The 16057-nt window shown below is 45.6% G+C and overlaps 1 protein-coding gene across 1 annotated transcript in view; it reads left to right on the top strand.

Moving 5' to 3' along the window:
• The window catches only part of TMEM131 (transmembrane protein 131), a 210067-nt gene extending 194288 nt beyond the window's left edge, over nt 1–15779 (top strand). Inside the window, exons 34-41 of the mRNA XM_045077772.1 lie at nt 5907–6031; nt 6210–6359; nt 10126–10291; nt 11440–11561; nt 11648–11744; nt 12464–12561; nt 13509–13669; nt 14717–15779. Of these exons, the coding sequence (XP_044933707.1) occupies nt 5907–6031; nt 6210–6359; nt 10126–10291; nt 11440–11561; nt 11648–11744; nt 12464–12561; nt 13509–13669; nt 14717–15001 (1204 nt within the window). The 3' untranslated portion in view covers nt 15002–15779. The remainder of the gene's footprint in view (nt 1–5906; nt 6032–6209; nt 6360–10125; nt 10292–11439; nt 11562–11647; nt 11745–12463; nt 12562–13508; nt 13670–14716) is intronic.
• Nucleotides 15780–16057: the final 278 nt, after the last annotated feature.

The following is a 16057-nucleotide window of genomic DNA, read 5'->3' as shown; positions in this document are numbered from 1 at the left end:
TGGTGGGTTGTTACTGTGGGGTTTCTGCAATAAAAGCCACAGCTGCATCATGCTCCTCTCAGGGTTTTTCTAATGCCTGGTGTTGATTGGGAACCACATGCTGCTGATATCAGACATGGAAAAGGCAGAGTTAAGGACTTGTTCTGAAAATTTAGGATGAAATTTTAGGTTGGTAATTTGTTCCCAGGCAGAGAGCCATTTCAGTTCCGTACAAAGGTGGCCTTGGTGGTTTAATCACAGCTAGGAGCATAACTTTCTCAAAAAGAGCCCCTGAGTCTCTTCACTAACCCAGAGCTGCAGTTGGGGTCTAGAATTCTGTGCCATAAAACTTGAAAGAATTTATTCTTAGCTGAAAAATACTCAGGCAAGGGGGCACCTGGGTGGCTGAGTCCGTCAAATGTCTGACTCTTGGTTTCAGCCCAGGTCATGATCTCAGGGTCCTTGGATCAAGCCCCAAGTTGGGCTCTGCACTCAGGGGAAGTCTGCTGAAGATTCTCTCCCTCTCGCCAATAAAAAAAAAAAAAAAAAAAAAAAAAAAAGTTCAGGGCAAATATCCCCTATCAGACAAGAATTAACTATGAAATAACTCCATTCCAGTCACCATGGAACAGAATTCTGGTGGGCCTCATAGGGAAGCCTTGGTACAGAATGTTTCCTCAAGTGAATGAAGGAATTAAACTAATAGGTCATCAACTAAGGTTACTTTCATTAAACCTTAGATCTACCGAATAAGCTAAGTTTAGTTTTAGCATTGTTCATGCCCTTCATGGTTGATTGTACAAAATGGCCATTAGCCTGGAAGCTGATGTTTACCTTCTTGTGTGATAAGTGAGCATTGACCTAGGAGGTTGAGAGAATTGGGTATAAATTACTAAAGAAAAGCATTGTTATCATTAGAATTGGCCTTACATTTTGGAAAGATCCATTCTTTGATTCTGGGAATAATACGTGAGTTTTCCAGAAACAACAATAAACTGGACTCTTTTCCCTAGAAGGGCCTAAATCAGGCACAGGCAGTCTCCTCCACAGAATCAACAGCTCCTAAAAATTAGGTGTTAACACTAGTGGAATGAAACGTCATCTCTGAATTTATGAAATAATACAGCATATGGCAGTCATTTATTACTAATGGAATATTTAGACCTAAAATTCACTCTTATGTGCAAATTGTTATTGGATCTAATCCCACAGTTCGTTGAGAACAATCTGATCCAGCTAGAAGCAGTGGTTGACACACTTGGATCTCTCCAGAGAGAAATCAGCCTAAGGCACTAATTAATGCTAACAACATTCTGGCATCTCAGGACTCAACAACACTCTAGTGACTAGGGATTATCCTTCTAGGCCTTTTAAAGCAGGCTTAGGTGATGGATAAGATATTCTTAAGTAAATAGAGCTAAAAATACAGATTATGAAAAACCATAGTTTTCATGGAAATCTTGTGAGAATAGAAAACCACGCTATAATTCTTAGCATGGATTTAAAAACCAACCTTCTAAAAATTACCGTAACAAAACCATTCCATAGGTGGTTTTTTTTTTTTTAATAGTGTTTTATTTATTTATTTGACAGAGATCACAAGTAGGCAGAGAGAGAAAGGAGGAAGCAGGCAGAGAGCCCAATGCGGGGCTTGATCCCAGGACCCTGGGATCATGACCTGAGCCGAAGGCAGAGGCTTAACCCACTGAGCCACCCAGGCGCCCCTCCATAGGTGGTTTTTGCCAAATCTGCATGATTAGCCTTGATGTGTGAGCTGGCAGACATAATTTTTTAAATAGATAGTACATGTTAATTCTTACCTTCATCCCTTTTCCACTGACTTCTGTTATAATCCAAATTTTTATCAGATAAATTGACCATTAGCAGAATTACAGGTGATTTTACCCATTCTGCATTGTGTGTTAGCCTTGATGCCTGAGCTCAGAGACATAGTATTTTTTAGACAAATACTACATGTTAATTTTTACCTTTATCCCTTTTCCTCCTATACAGTATTATTTTTTTATAAAATAAGTTGACCATTAGAAAATTTGATTTTGAAAATTTTATAAAAGATTTCACTTGAATGCTACTAATTTTATAAGGACTTTGAGTCTCTGGTTAACAGAAAGCTACAGGAGTCCATTCTCTACTGGCTCTCCATCAAGGGACAGTTACAAGGCTAACTCATATCCTCTTGGTGTATAGTTAAGAGAAAAATCGTTACCAGCAAAATAGTTTAAGCACTGTCCTCTGAATTGTCTTTCTAAATTGTCTTTTGTAACTGAAGAAATCCATATGCAGCCTTACTCTTCTAATCTCCTTAATCTAATCTCTTAAAACTCACCAATTTTATTTTGTGTTTTTCCAAACTCAGGGATAAATCTATTAAATCAGTCAGAATTCATTAGGACATCACTCAGATATGGAGTTAAACAAAGACTGGTTTCTGTTTTTGTTTGTTTTCACAAAGAATAGACCATGTATTCTTTAATTTTTTAAATTTAAATTAAATTGCCATATAATGTATTATTATTCAGAAATAGAATTCAGTGATTCATCAGTCTCATATAATACCCAGTGCCCACCTTAATGTCCATCATGCAGTTACCCCATCCCCTCACCAGCAACCCTCAGTTTGTTTACTAAGAGTCTCTTACGGTTTGACTCCCTCTGATTTTGTCTTGTTTTCTTTTTCCCTCTCTTCCCCTATGATCTTCTATTTTGTTTCTTAAATTTCACGTATCCATGAGATCATACAAAGACTGGCTTTTTTAATAACCAGAAATGTGGCCTCTCTGAATAGTCATTCCCTGTCTACACTGAGTTATGACAGGAAAGACCTTGCTCTGTCACTCAGGTAAAATCACTGCCAGTCCTTATGTTAGTGATACCCAAAACTCCTGTCACCTCAGAAATGATGTGAGTGTGTTAACTGTGATTCCATGACCTGCAGGGTATAGATGCACTCTTAAAAAGAGATACCATTAATGAGGCATATATGTATTATCATCTTCTTTTGAAAGCTTTATATGATTGGGAATAAATGTTCCATCTATCAGTCAGCCAAAACGCTGATAGTCAGTATTAGTGGGATGTTCTGTTATCTCTAGGCTACAAGACCCAATCCTGAAATGCCAAGGAATCTGTTTTCTTATAAATAGGTGATGATAAAGGCAGAGCAGTGACTCAGTCATGGTGTCTGCCTCTGCAGCCACCTCCCACTATACTCCCTCAAGTTCGCTTCAAAAAATCATTTCCTGGGAGTGGGGAGCACACTGTTGCAATGGCAGAGAGCCAGTCAGTCCATCTTGGCCAGCTTCAACACCATAGAAGTAAGTGGACCTGTAGACTTCCAAAAGACCAAGAGGCCAGGAAATGAGAGTTCCAGCTCAGGCATAGTAGAACCAGGCCTGGCTTAGGACAGCAGCTATCCATTCATCCTTTTGTTGTCTATTTATTTACCAACACTTTATATGACTTAAATGTAATAATCTAAAATGAGGGTGTGGGGGGGAGCCTTCACAGAGTAATTGTCCTCTTTATTACTCTAACAGCACAGCTCAGAGCCGTGGGCACCACATTTCACATACTGGCCTCCAGACCCGTGAGCCCTGGCTCACCCTGACCTTGGCTTCAGCTCTCTGCCTTCCCCCTTCCCCAGACAGCAGCACAGAATGTGTATTACAGAGCAGAAATCAAGCCTGGCATCTGAACCACCTTACAGTTTTTCCCTTTTAGAAAGAATCATTTAAATTAAGTAGGCTTCCTGGCAATTCACAGACCTGTACCCCTGGGGCTAATAATACATTATATGTTAATTTTAAAAATTATAAATTAAGTAGGCTCTTTCCTGTTTTACTCAGAAGCCTTTAAAAAGGTTTCTTGATAAAGACCATTTAGCTTAATTTTGGAAAGTATGAATCAGCATGAATAAAATAGTTGTCTGACATCTTTTTTCTTAAGAAACCAACTAATTTAACAGTGGCACAGAGTTAGCTTTGTAAATAACCCCCAACCTCCATATTTATAAATGACTTACCTAAAAATAATTCCCACACATCCACCTCTGCCACCAGCACCAGAGGGTTTCATGGGAGCCTTTATTGTTGTTGTTGTTGTTGTTTAGGTGCAATTTATAAATAACACTGTGAATCAGAAGTGGAAGGACATGGAAGGTTTATAAAACTGTAACATTAATACTCTTGCCCATAAAAAGTGAATTTTTTCACATTGGTTTGTTAACCTGCCAAAAATTCTACTTATTTGGGTTAACAGAACCCTTTGGATTTTTGGTTAGCTCTTTTACTGATTCCAAATCTAATACATATTTATTATAGAAAATTTGTGAAATGCAGAGATACAAAAGAAAGAGAAGGAAATGACTTTAACCTACTACCATATAAATAGTTGTAAATAGCCTATGTTAAAATGGGTTTATTTGTATTATTAATATTTATATATTATTCTGTCACCTAGAAGGTTTGAACCATTCTGACCTTTGAGATCTGATGTGAATTAGTACAGTGGGCTGTCCCCATCCCAGAACCTAGCAGAAACGGGCTGCCTTCTAGGAGTGAGAATTTGGAGTAGTAACAGAAGGAAGATGATGTGGTACATAGAAAAGAACTTGAAGGACAGGCTCTGGGAGGCCAGAGTGGTGTGTTGGAGTCACGCACCTGAGGGTTGGGGACAGAACAGGAAGTACCCTAAGGTGGAAATTGCCAGAAACACACCCATTTTAGAACATCTGTGGCATGGGTAAACTTGGTCAGATTTTTAATGAAAAGCAAACTCTCTGCTCACCCTTGAACCGACAGCTTTCTGGCCATGACCAGAATGGTGAAGATAACTGATAAATTTTGGAAGAATCCTGGTAAGGGGCCACTGGGTTCTCTCAGCTATGTCTCATGCCTTCATCGGAAAACACCCTTCTTGGACCACAGTTAGCTTAGCTCCTGTCCTAGGCCTTCCCAAGCCTCTGACTTGATCTTGGTGGCCATTACAGAAGCAGCTTCGTAAAGAATATCTTTACGGCCGAGACAGCTACATTGCTCACACTGTTACCTTCTATAGGTCATCTGTCCATTTCTCCTAGAGATTGCTTCTCTCCCAGCAGATTTTAATGTTTTCTGCATCAGGCTATAGAAACTAAAATAGCCCAGCATGCCTCCCATTTTGCCTTGGACAGGAAGTTCAGAGCCAGTTAGTTCTATTTATAAATGTTTATTATGTTAAGCTTACCTCTGAATCTTTTAGAACACATATATACTCTGAATGAATAAAAAATAATACTTAAATGTTTGCCCAGGGTTAACCTTGAGTTTAAGAATAAAGAAGAAAATTCATCTCACCCTATTCACCCTAGAGCTTAGGCAAATCTATCAGTCCTGCTCTGCATTGGGCTAGTGGATTTTCATAGGCAAGCCAGGAACTTAGCGCTGGTTCATTTCATGGTTTCTATGAGACAAATGTGCAGACCCTTTGACATTGTAAGTCGGAGACCTTTCAGAATCTCCACATTCAAGAATCCTGCTAGTGGTCCAGATAATGGGAGAGACTCATTCACAAGCAAAATGACTGCATTTAGCAGCCCCCAAAACGGCATGTTTTTGCCAAAACCTTTATACATACGATGTGAGGTAGATGCTCTAACCCATTCCGTAGTATCAAACAATGGACCTCAGTTCATTGTCAGCACTCAGAATAGCAAAGGACAAATCTGCAAATGCTGCATGTCTTCTGAGCAGTCTTAGAAACATTTGGAAAGCAGCCAGCGTTAAGTCAGGACCATGACTACATAGTGTCTGAGGAAGCCAGATGAGGAAAACATATGCAATGGAAATTGTAGCGTGATCAGTAACTTCTACTCTCTGATCCAAAACAAAGGCATAAATTTGTATTTTCCATCCATGATTGTCTTTCAGTTCTTTAGAACTCCCTTATACCCCCCCACTGGAAAGTAAACAACGCAGAAATCTCCCAACCAAGATTCCTCTTCCAACTGCATTGACAAGTGGATCCAAATCACGAAATTCCCAGAAAACAAAAGGTATTTTTGTTTGACCATATGGATATTTTCATGATTCATTGTACTAGTAATTACTAGTTGTGAGTTACCAGTAATCGATTAGTAGTCATCGGTCCTATAAAAGGTTCATTGAAAAAGACCTGAAAGAAAGGAGTTTATCCTCCATTAATGATTTTTTTGTTTCCTGGTTTTTGTGTAGGTACAAATAAGTTAGTGGATAACAGGCCACCTGCTCTAGCAAAATTCCTCCCAAATAGTCAAGAACTAGGCAACACCAGTAGCTCAGAAGGTGAAAAAGACTCTCCACCCCCGGAATGGGATTCTGTGCCAGTTCACAAGCCCGGCAGCTGTAAGTATGGGGATTGAGAAACCATGGGGTCCGCTCTGGGCAGGAAAACTCCATGGGGCATATTGCTTTAAAAGGAGGCCTGGTATCTGAGGCCACTTGTACCAGCCAGCCAAAGCCCTTTGTTCAATAGTCTGCCGTTGGTAAAAGTGTCGTAGCTTGTTTGGCCATGGCGGGAGTGTTTACACCAGAAAAATTAGGAGACAGTTCACACGAGGGCTCTTTTTCTAGAGCTGCTAGACCACACTACTTCCCAGTGTACAAAATGGGAAGATCTGTCTGGAGCGGTGACTCACCCAAAGAAATACTTCTTTAGGAAATTGTTAACGCAGCCATTTTTTGCCTGGCTAGTTCCTCATAACGTTTACCAGTGTGATAATCGTTTTTGTAAAAATTCAGTCTTCCTTCAGCTTGACCCACATCTTTTATGTAAACCACCTGTGTGAAGGTTTCTCTATTTTACTCACTAGCTTCTTGACCTTGTTTGTCAGACTTGGCCAAGAGTAAATCATGGCAGTAGCACAGGCTACTAAAATAAGATAGCAGTCCTCGCCTTACATACTTATGACCCAGAATAGAAGGCAACAGACACAGGCCAAGGGAAGGGCCTAATTATAGGTGTTTGGGGTCAAGAGAGGACCAGCTTGAGGACTAATCCATATGGTGTTAGAGTGAACTCACACTTAGCCAGTTTGTGCCAAAGGGAAAATCAGAGTTGAACAAAAGATTGTTTGGGGCAAAGGGGGATTTAAATGAAGACTGTGTGATTGTAGTCCTCAGTAAAGGGAAGGAGGAAAAAAACTTGGAAATCCAGGTGCATTGTATAGGAAACATGGCGCCTCTTACATTTTCACCTGTATAAGTACACTGGAAAGAGACACTTTCTGTGGTAAAACCTCTAGCCCCCTATTTTCCATGAGACTTTCTGGCACTATTTAATACTATTTTTTTTGCCTGGGATGAGATACAAACCTAAATCCCTGGTCATTAAGAGATCTTGAAACAAATCTCTCAATAGTCCTGGTGTCCAGGCTGAATGCTTTTTGTTTCCTTAGATTCCCCTCTGAGTTTCAGCTGGACACCGGTCCTAGGCTTCCACTTTGTGATTTGGGCCGTGCCGTATTAAACAGATATCACCGCCCCCCACAGAGGGACGTTTTCAGCACTGGGGATACCGGGTTCCCAGGGAGCCAGTTTCATAGGGTTGTCTGCAGCCCAGCGAGGTCAGCGTGAGCTCTGCTGCCATGAGTAACACGTACAGGAGAGAGGGGGTGTCAACAGGCACAGCCTTCAAGACCAGATAGCTGGCCGTGACAGCGTCACCACCAAGTGGCACCTGACAAACATGCTGTTGTCCCTCCTTTGGGGTTGAGGAGAAAAGGTGACCAGATCCAAACCCATGTGAGTTCGGCTCCCCACCTCAGGAGGGGAGGAACGTAAGAAATGCCAGACAAATGGTCTGGAGAAGAAAATGTTTGGAAAGCAGAATGCTCTGTTTCCTCCTCAGGCCCATCTAAGAAGGCCAGCTGTTGCCTCCGAGAGCTCAGTGCCTCGGGGCAGAGCTCCCTGTCAGACAGCTAGATGGCTTTGCCACTGCAGAAAGTGTGTACTCGCTCCAAGGCCCACATCTGCATAACGATTGTGTGCGTTTCCAAGCAAGGAATACCTTAGCCTGGTCCCACATCCTGTAACCTCTCCACTCTCTCCACTAGCCTTACTGGAAAGTTCCAGCCGGGCTCCATCATATACACAAAACTGCTACATGAAACCAGTAAGAATCAGTCTAATACACTCCCTGTCCCCCTGTTTTCTCGTCTTTTCTCCCTTTTCCACCCTTCACTGATAACTGACCTGGCTGAGATCTCAAGCCTCCAAACCCCCTGCTAGCAGAGCTGCACTTCCTAGGCTTTCCAGGGGGTAGACCATTCTCCACTCGGCTGTGCTAGCCGGCACCTCACTGGAAAACCATGTGGAGAGATTGCTCCACCCCCAGGCAGGACCCCTTATAGCATGGTTCCCTAGGCCCCTAGGAGATGCTGAGAAAATTCTCTTCGAATAACATCATGACTTTAAAAGACAACAAATCCAAGGGTTTATTGAAAGGCAAACAGAAAGCCCCAGAGGAAATCTGTTGAGTCAAAAAGTTCTCTAATTGCACATGCCCTATGCTATTCTTGGTCACCTTCTACCTTCCCCCCATCTTCTCTTCTTACTTCAAGCATTAATCCAAAAAGTCTTCTTCTGACTTAACTTCCCCTCTTGTATTCCGACATTTACTGAGTTACTCCTGGGCTCAGTGAAACACATCCCATTGGAGGAGGACTGTCCCACTGCCGACAGTGCCCGGCTCATTTCTTGGGGGGAAAGGGTAGTCAGAGAAGATGTCCTACAAGGGGTGGCTGGGAAGGATCAGGACAGTTGTAAATATAATGGTCCTACCACATAGAGGTGATACCAGACACTGCGCTGTAGGAGCTTCTGAGGTAGGCAGAAAGGTTGAGAGCTTTGAGATGGGCTGTCCCTGAACATGGGCATCAAGTCAACAGACTACAGAGCATATAGGAAAGGGATTAACCACATGATCAAGGGTGAGAGCTGGTGGAGTGGAGGCAGGGACAGGGAATAAGGGGCCAACACCACTGAGGAATGCCAGAATCCTGGGGTAGTTGCAAGGCGGCACTGGAGATGGGGAATGAATGGCTAGCTCAGGCTTTGAGAAGAAGGGGGCTTAGCATGGCAGTGCCATAGGTGCTGCCCTGATGCAGCCAGGGAACATGCAGCTCCATCTGGGCTCTGAGCCCTGGGGGCTTGGGGAGAACCACGGGTGTGGGAGAGAGTCACAAGGGAAGTGGAAGCACTGTGCTGAGCTGGCTTCTGGTCTTTCTGGACGTGAGATGAAACAGACCATTCACAGAGACTGGGAGTAGAGCAGGCTGTCCTCGCTGTAGACAGGGCCTGCACGGGCCAGGAAGGGCCGTCAGGTGGGGATGGAGTGGGAATGTGCCCCGGCAGAAGAGTGTGCTGGGCAGGGATGGGAAAGGAGGGTGACAGGACGGGGCCGTTGTGCCAGGAGAACTGCGGGGAGGTGCGCAACCACACACCCCAGGAGCCCACGGGGGCTGAGCTCACAGAGGCCACGGCCCCCATGGCTGGGGCCGCATGCATCCTCGCCAGATGATGCCATTTTCTGAAAGAAGTTATGTGTGTTTCCTCTTTGTGAGTGCAGAATTAATATTTTATTTATGTAGGCTTTTTCTTTTTTAAATCTTTCAAACAGCTGTGTACACATTATCCTAAAGGGCAGTAGCTCCAGGAGCTCGCATCCTTGTGCCGTGGACTGGGGCAGCAGCAGGGTAGGGTCAAACTATAGGACTCAGGGATGTTTTGCCCGCCACCCCCACACGTGTCTGGGTGGAAATACAGGGACTCTGTCCGGTCCCAGGCACTGACTTTCCCTGCCCACCCCTGAAGGACAAGGAAGAGCCGCCTTCCCAGCCTGAGCCGGGAGAAGCTGTCCAGGAGCATCTGGCAGAGCACTGAGGAGCGGTGAATTAGAATGCCTCATTAGACAGAGAGACACGGGACTTCCTTTTTCCCTTTCAAACCTTTAAACAAAACACATGTAAAAGCTTTCTTGCTGGCTGTTTTTGTTTTCGTTTTTGTTTTATAGAAGCGGTCGAGTTCTGCATTCTATCAGAACATCAAAAGTAATTTCAAGAGTAAATATCAAAACAGTACATTAACAAGACCATTTATTTTTCATTTCCAGCTACCGATAGTCTTTATAAACTTTCTCTGCAAACCCTCAACGCAGACATTTTTTTGAAACAACGCCAGACCTCACCGACACCTGCCTCTCCCTCTCCCCCCGCTGCACCTTGCCCGTTCTCGACCCGGGGCAGCTACAGCAGCATCGTTAACAGCAGCTCCAGCAGGTGGGTCCCTGGCTGTCCCCCACCCTTCAGGTAACTAAGTTCGGTAAATGCTTGCACTCTTGGATTGGAAGCGCTCAATGGCCGCAGCCTGCTGTCCCATCCCACCGCTCCTGTCCTCTACCATCTTCTGCCCTTTCCTGGGGTTGTTGCCCGACCCCAACTATGCATCATTTAACTTAGTAGAATTACTTTCTAATTCAGGAGGCAGTGAGCATCCTAAGTATTGAAGATCTACAGCCGCCCTGTGCATTGAGGAAGCGGCTCTACAGGATGTTTATTTCACCCTTATGGCTGCAGAGCTCAGCAGTTACAGGCCAAGACCGGCCGTCGCAAGAGCTGCTGCACCAGGTGCCATGCACAGAGGCGGCAGCCTCCCGATGGGCAGGCAGGACCCCGCGATGGCGCTCCTTCGTGGAGGCCCAGAGCCTCCCCCGTGTTTGGCTAACTTGGTGTAACAGCAACCTCAGTAAGAGTGAGGAGCCCGGGACGAGTTCTTAGTGCCAGAATGCCCCCAGTGCTGCACGTTTTCCCCACACACACACCTGCAAGCCAAGCCCAATGTTGTCACCGTCCCTGCTCTGCCCTTGGGGAACTACCCAGCCTGAAATGACAGACAACCTGCCCGGTTTTTCTCTCTTGCCAAAGAACTAGAGGGCAGGCTGCCCTGCTTGGGGGGGCCCTTGCTGTACTGGGCCCCTTACCAGGTCCTGACAGGCCATAGACCAGAACCCTGTCACGTAGTATTGCCTGCCAGTGAGCCCTTGGTCTCCTCCTCAGCCCATGACCCAATGGCTCCCTACACAGTGTTCTTTAAAATGGGATTGCAGCTTTGCCAGCCCCTAAATGTTCATCCCTGCCCTGGTCTCTTTTCTAGGGGCCTTCTGTTTTCACACCTTTCCCCCAAGTCCCTTGTGTCCCATCAGACGGCACAGTCTTAGGTCTGGCAGCATTTTAGGTGAGGCCAGGCCATACTTGGGGGGCTGTCCTGGGCTGTTTCCAGCTCCCCGTCAAAACCTGGGCCCAGCTACAGTGAGGGCACTGCATGGGCTCAGTCTCGGGGCAGCCAGACCGCCCAAGACAAGTGCCCCCAGCAGGCCTCCAGCCTGGACTAATGAGGAATGGCCTCTCTCTTTGCTTCTTCCTTCAAGTGACCCTAAAACCAAGCAGCCAAATGGAAGCAAACACAAGTTGACAAAAGCAGCCTCACTCCCTGGCAAGAATGGCAACCCTACTTTTGCTGCAGTCACAGCCGGGTACGACAAGAGTCCAGGTGAGTGGCTTGGGGTCCTATCTGTCACACCTGGGCTTTGGGCACAGTAGAATTGCCTTTTATTGATTCAGAGTCCATTGTTACAGGCGGGAATGGCTTTGCTAAAGTTTCTTCAAACAAAACAGATTTTTCCAGCAGCCTTGGCATTTCACACACTCCTGTCGACAGCGATGGCTCAGACAGGTACAGTAGACCATTCTTAATCAAAAGAAAGCTAAAAGGCAGGGCTAGCTTCTTCCGTCCATACCTGTGTTCCCCACGAGATTCCAATTAGGCCATCCTCTCAGAGCTCTGGTCTGTTGGGTGGAAGCAGAAGGCCCAGTGGCTCCCCCGACAGAGGGCCAGGTGTGTGTCCGTCCTACTCCCCTGTCACGGTCTGTTGTAAGAAAGGATGTGAGCACATAGAGGAGAACAAACTATGCCTGAGAGTTGGTACGTGACAGTGTGTACTAAATACTGGAGATGTGCTCTCCTGACCCTGAGCAACCCTCCTGGGCACAGTGACAGGCAGCGATTGCTGTGGTTCATTTCCCAGGTCAGTAACAGTAAAGACTGTCCGTACAGCCCCAACTCAACCTACCCTGTACTGAAAGGGGTGAGTGCTGGATTGGAAATTTTTTAAATCAATCTTCCATTACCAAAAGATCAACATAAGGAAAAAAAAGAATACCTGTTCTCTCCACAGAACACCTGCTTTGAGCCTGGCTCACAGCTCCTGCGTAGGCTAGGAGCTCAGAACCTCTCTGTGCCTGAACCCTTTTTGGCACAGGAGCCTGTCTTCCATAGCCTGAGTGCCCCCCGGTGACGCAGCGCCCGCTGTCTGCGAAGCCATGTGTAACAGGCCTGTGCGCACTAACCAGTATACATCTCTGTGTGTTGCATTTTCCTCCTGTAACATCCAGCTCGGGTTTGTGGAGTCCTGCCAGCAACCCCAGCAGCCCTGACTTCACACCCCTCAATTCGTTCTCGGCCTTTGGGAATTCTTTTAACCTAACTGGTGGTGAGTGTTTAACACTAGACCTGCAACTAATAAGCACATGGACAAAGAAAAAGGAAGATGAGGTCTAGTTTTATGTGTGGAGAAACACACTGAACTAGGAGAGCCTTTTTTTTTTTTTTTAAAGCTTTTACTTATTTGGAAAAAAAAAAAAAAAAAAAGATTTTACTTATTTGAGAGTGAGTGAGAGAGCGAGCGAGCACAAGTGGTGGGGCCAGAGGGAGAGGGAGAAGCAGACTCCCTGCGCTAAGCAGGGACCCTGAGATCACGACCTGAGCCAATGGCAGACACTTAACTGACTAGGCCACCCAGGCGCCTCCAGCCTGTCATTTTGTCAGCACGTTTCTTTGTCCCTGTAGTCAGGCACTGACAGAAAACACGCAGGCTGACTTCAGGGCAGCCGGGCTGTTGCAGCTTTCCCAGACAGATGCCTGGGCCCAGGCCCCATCAGCCCTTGGCACAGTGGCCTGTAGCAAGGGAGGCCCAGCAGGAACCTCTCTAAAGGGCCTTCTCTTCTACCCGCCCACAGCCCAGGCATCTGGTAGAGCCAGCTCAGTGCTAGGAGTGCCAGCTGGTTTGTGGTTCCCAGCGGTTATTTAAGAACTTCAAGAAAGGATTGTGTGTCTGAAAGGCCATGCTGGGCTCCTTACTTGGTGTCCCAGACTAGAGGCTGCAGTGTGAGCTTTGCTTTAGCTGCAGTCACGTTAGCAATGGGATGTTTGCACTGTGTCATCCAGTTAGCGGGCCGGGTAAAGAGCTCAGACTGTGTGCCGTGCACTCGAGTTCTGGGGAACACCCCCTATGCCCCGTTCTCCCCAGGCTGTGGTGGGAGCTGGCAGAGCAGGTGAGGGGCCGGCCCTAAGTGAGAGCTGGGGGGACATGTGCCTCTGAGTGAATGCCCCAGTGAGCATGGCAAAATAATACACACTTAATTGCTTCCTTATTTGCAGAAGTTTTCAGCAAACTTGGGTTATCTCGGTCATGCAATCAGGCCTCCCAGAGAGGCTGGAACGAGTTTAGTAGTGGCCCTTCGTACCTTTGGGACTCTCCAGCGACAGATCCCAGCCCTTCCTGGCCAGCCAGTTCCAGTTCCCCGACCCACACGGCCACAGTGAGTACTTGGGGCTCAGCCTCACCTGCTCCCTCATCACTCCTGCTGTTACTGTCACTGCTCCTCAGGCGGCACTGACGCCGTTACAGAGGCTGGAGCATGGCCTGGAAGGGGCAGATTAGTTCTTCTATGGTCCTCATTGCCGTGTCTTCATACTCTGCCCAAGGGACCCACGGGTATTCCTCAGCGATTACAGTCAGGAAACTATAGGAAGCACAAGTGAGCTCCAGTGGGGTGGGTCTCTGAGCTGAGCCAAAACATTACCGCCTCTTCCCAACCTGCAAGTCAGGCCGCAGGTGTGGCTGGCAGCCAGACAGCGGCAGAGGGTGGCCTTCACCCTCTACGACCTGTAGGCTGTCGAGCCCCCGGCAGCAAGCTGCTGGAAGGGTGCATTAATTTTGCTTTGGGGGAGCACCTTAGCTTGAGCTTTTCCAGTGTACATTTGTTGGTTTTTCAGCTAAATTTTTCTGTCGAGATCATGCTCCAAAGAAGTATTCTTGCCAAGATAATTACTGGTTTCAGCTTTCACAAAATGATCACAGAAAAATATCCTGCTGTGATTCCCTCTTCATTCTCAGGAAAACTAAATTAGACATGCAGGGTTGAAAGTAGATACTTTACCTTCTTTACTTGTAAATCATTCTGGATTCAGCTTTAGAGAATGGTTAAGCTGCTTTTAAAATGGGTCAGTAAATATTTTAGGCTTCACAGGCCATCCTGCTTCTTTGCATCTGTTCCCCTCTGCTGCCGTCATGCCGACATGGCCGGACGGGCCCTCCCCCAGCGGGGCAGTCATGTGCCCGCAGCCCTTTGACTTAGAAACAGGCAGGGCTGGGTGTGGCCCACTGTGGTTTGCCAGCCCTTTAAGAGAGCAGACCCATCTGCTCAGATGCTGAGATGGCTGTACGTATGAAACATTTGTTTCAAAATAAAGAAGGTGAAACCACTTCTGGCCCAGCCCCAGTTTCTAGCATAAGCGTCACCCGCGTAGCACATGTGCGCCTGTCAGCCTTGATGCTCCATGCTGCGTGTTTTCTGTCTTCTCAGTCGATCCTTGGCAACACCAGCAGCTTGTGGTCCACCACTCCATTCAGCAACTCGATCTGGTCCAGCAACCTGAACAGTACCCTGCCCTTCACCACTCCAGCCAACGCGCTGCCAAGCATTGGCCTCATGGGCACAGAAAACTCCTCTGCTCCTCATGCTCCCTCCACCTCGAGTCCAGCCGATGACTTGGGGCAGACCTACAACCCATGGCGGATATGGAGCCCCACAATCGGAAGAAGAAGCTCCGACCCTTGGTCTAATTCACACTTCCCTCATGAGAATTGAAATTAGGCAACAAAACAAAACAAAGTGGGGGCCCCTCATCTAGATCATGATATGCCAGTTTTTGAGACATCTTTTTAAGGCTGTTACTGCTGTAGCTTCCCACTCCCCACCCTCCTCATCTTTGCAAAACAGATTCAAGCAGGGCAGGCTTGTACCACTCGCTTCTTTCAGATCTTTCTTGCAATTATGATAATATGAGATTTGCTGTTGTGCTTTTAGGGAAAAGTCTGGACTCAGCCACAAACTCTCTAATAAGACCTGTACATCTGAAAACCTTAGCTGCTATCAAGTCTCCACCACCTGTCTTCTTCCATCCTTTATTTATCTGTCTGAACACAAATTTGACATTTACAGCTAAGGAGATAATTTGAGTTGATTCAGAAGTCCTGGCATGTGACAATTTTATTAAATTACCAAGTTTGGTTTTTAATAATTTTGCAATATTATGCACCAAGATCTAATTTTAAAAATGTATGAGGACTTTGTGCTGAAAAATACAGAGTATTTTTTTAAAATAAGGCTGTCTTGGTTTAAAAGCAGATTACAGAAATGTAAGTCAACTTTAAGAACCGTGAATGAATGTAAAAACATTCGGTTGAGACCATACGCATTTTCTGTGCTGTTTGTACTTGAGGTATGTACCATTTGTATACCTGAAGTTATTTTAACGATAAACTGAAATGCACATAGCCAAGTCTTGGGATACAAGATTGAATGTGTATTTCTTAAAAATACAACTTTGTGTTGTACTTTGAAATAAATGATGCTTTTTTCAAAAGCCTTGAATTGTTGTGTGTCTCTTCTTTACAGTAAGATGAATTTATTCATCACTGGATTCTCTCACCCCAGAGCGTACCGTTCTATCATTGCCTTATTCCGTGCAGTTTGATTTATTGTGGCTGGAAACCCCTGTGGTCTAATTAAATTCCATGTCTTTCCATGGTGGTCACTGAAGGTCCTTGAGAGAAAATAATTGGCACATCTAAAATTTATTCTTCCTTTTAATTACAAGTGTTTAGACCCTTTTGCAATTTTTCAGATCCCCTCAGATGCTCC

Source organism: Mustela putorius, unplaced genomic scaffold (genome assembly GCF_011764305.1).
Source record: "Mustela putorius furo isolate JIRA1106 unplaced genomic scaffold, ASM1176430v1.1 tig00000224_pilon_pilon_pilon, whole genome shotgun sequence".
Taxonomy (NCBI): Eukaryota; Metazoa; Chordata; class Mammalia; order Carnivora; family Mustelidae; genus Mustela; species Mustela putorius.
The sequence above is the reverse complement of the archived record's forward strand: the minus strand, read 5'-3'. Positions and strand labels throughout refer to the sequence as shown.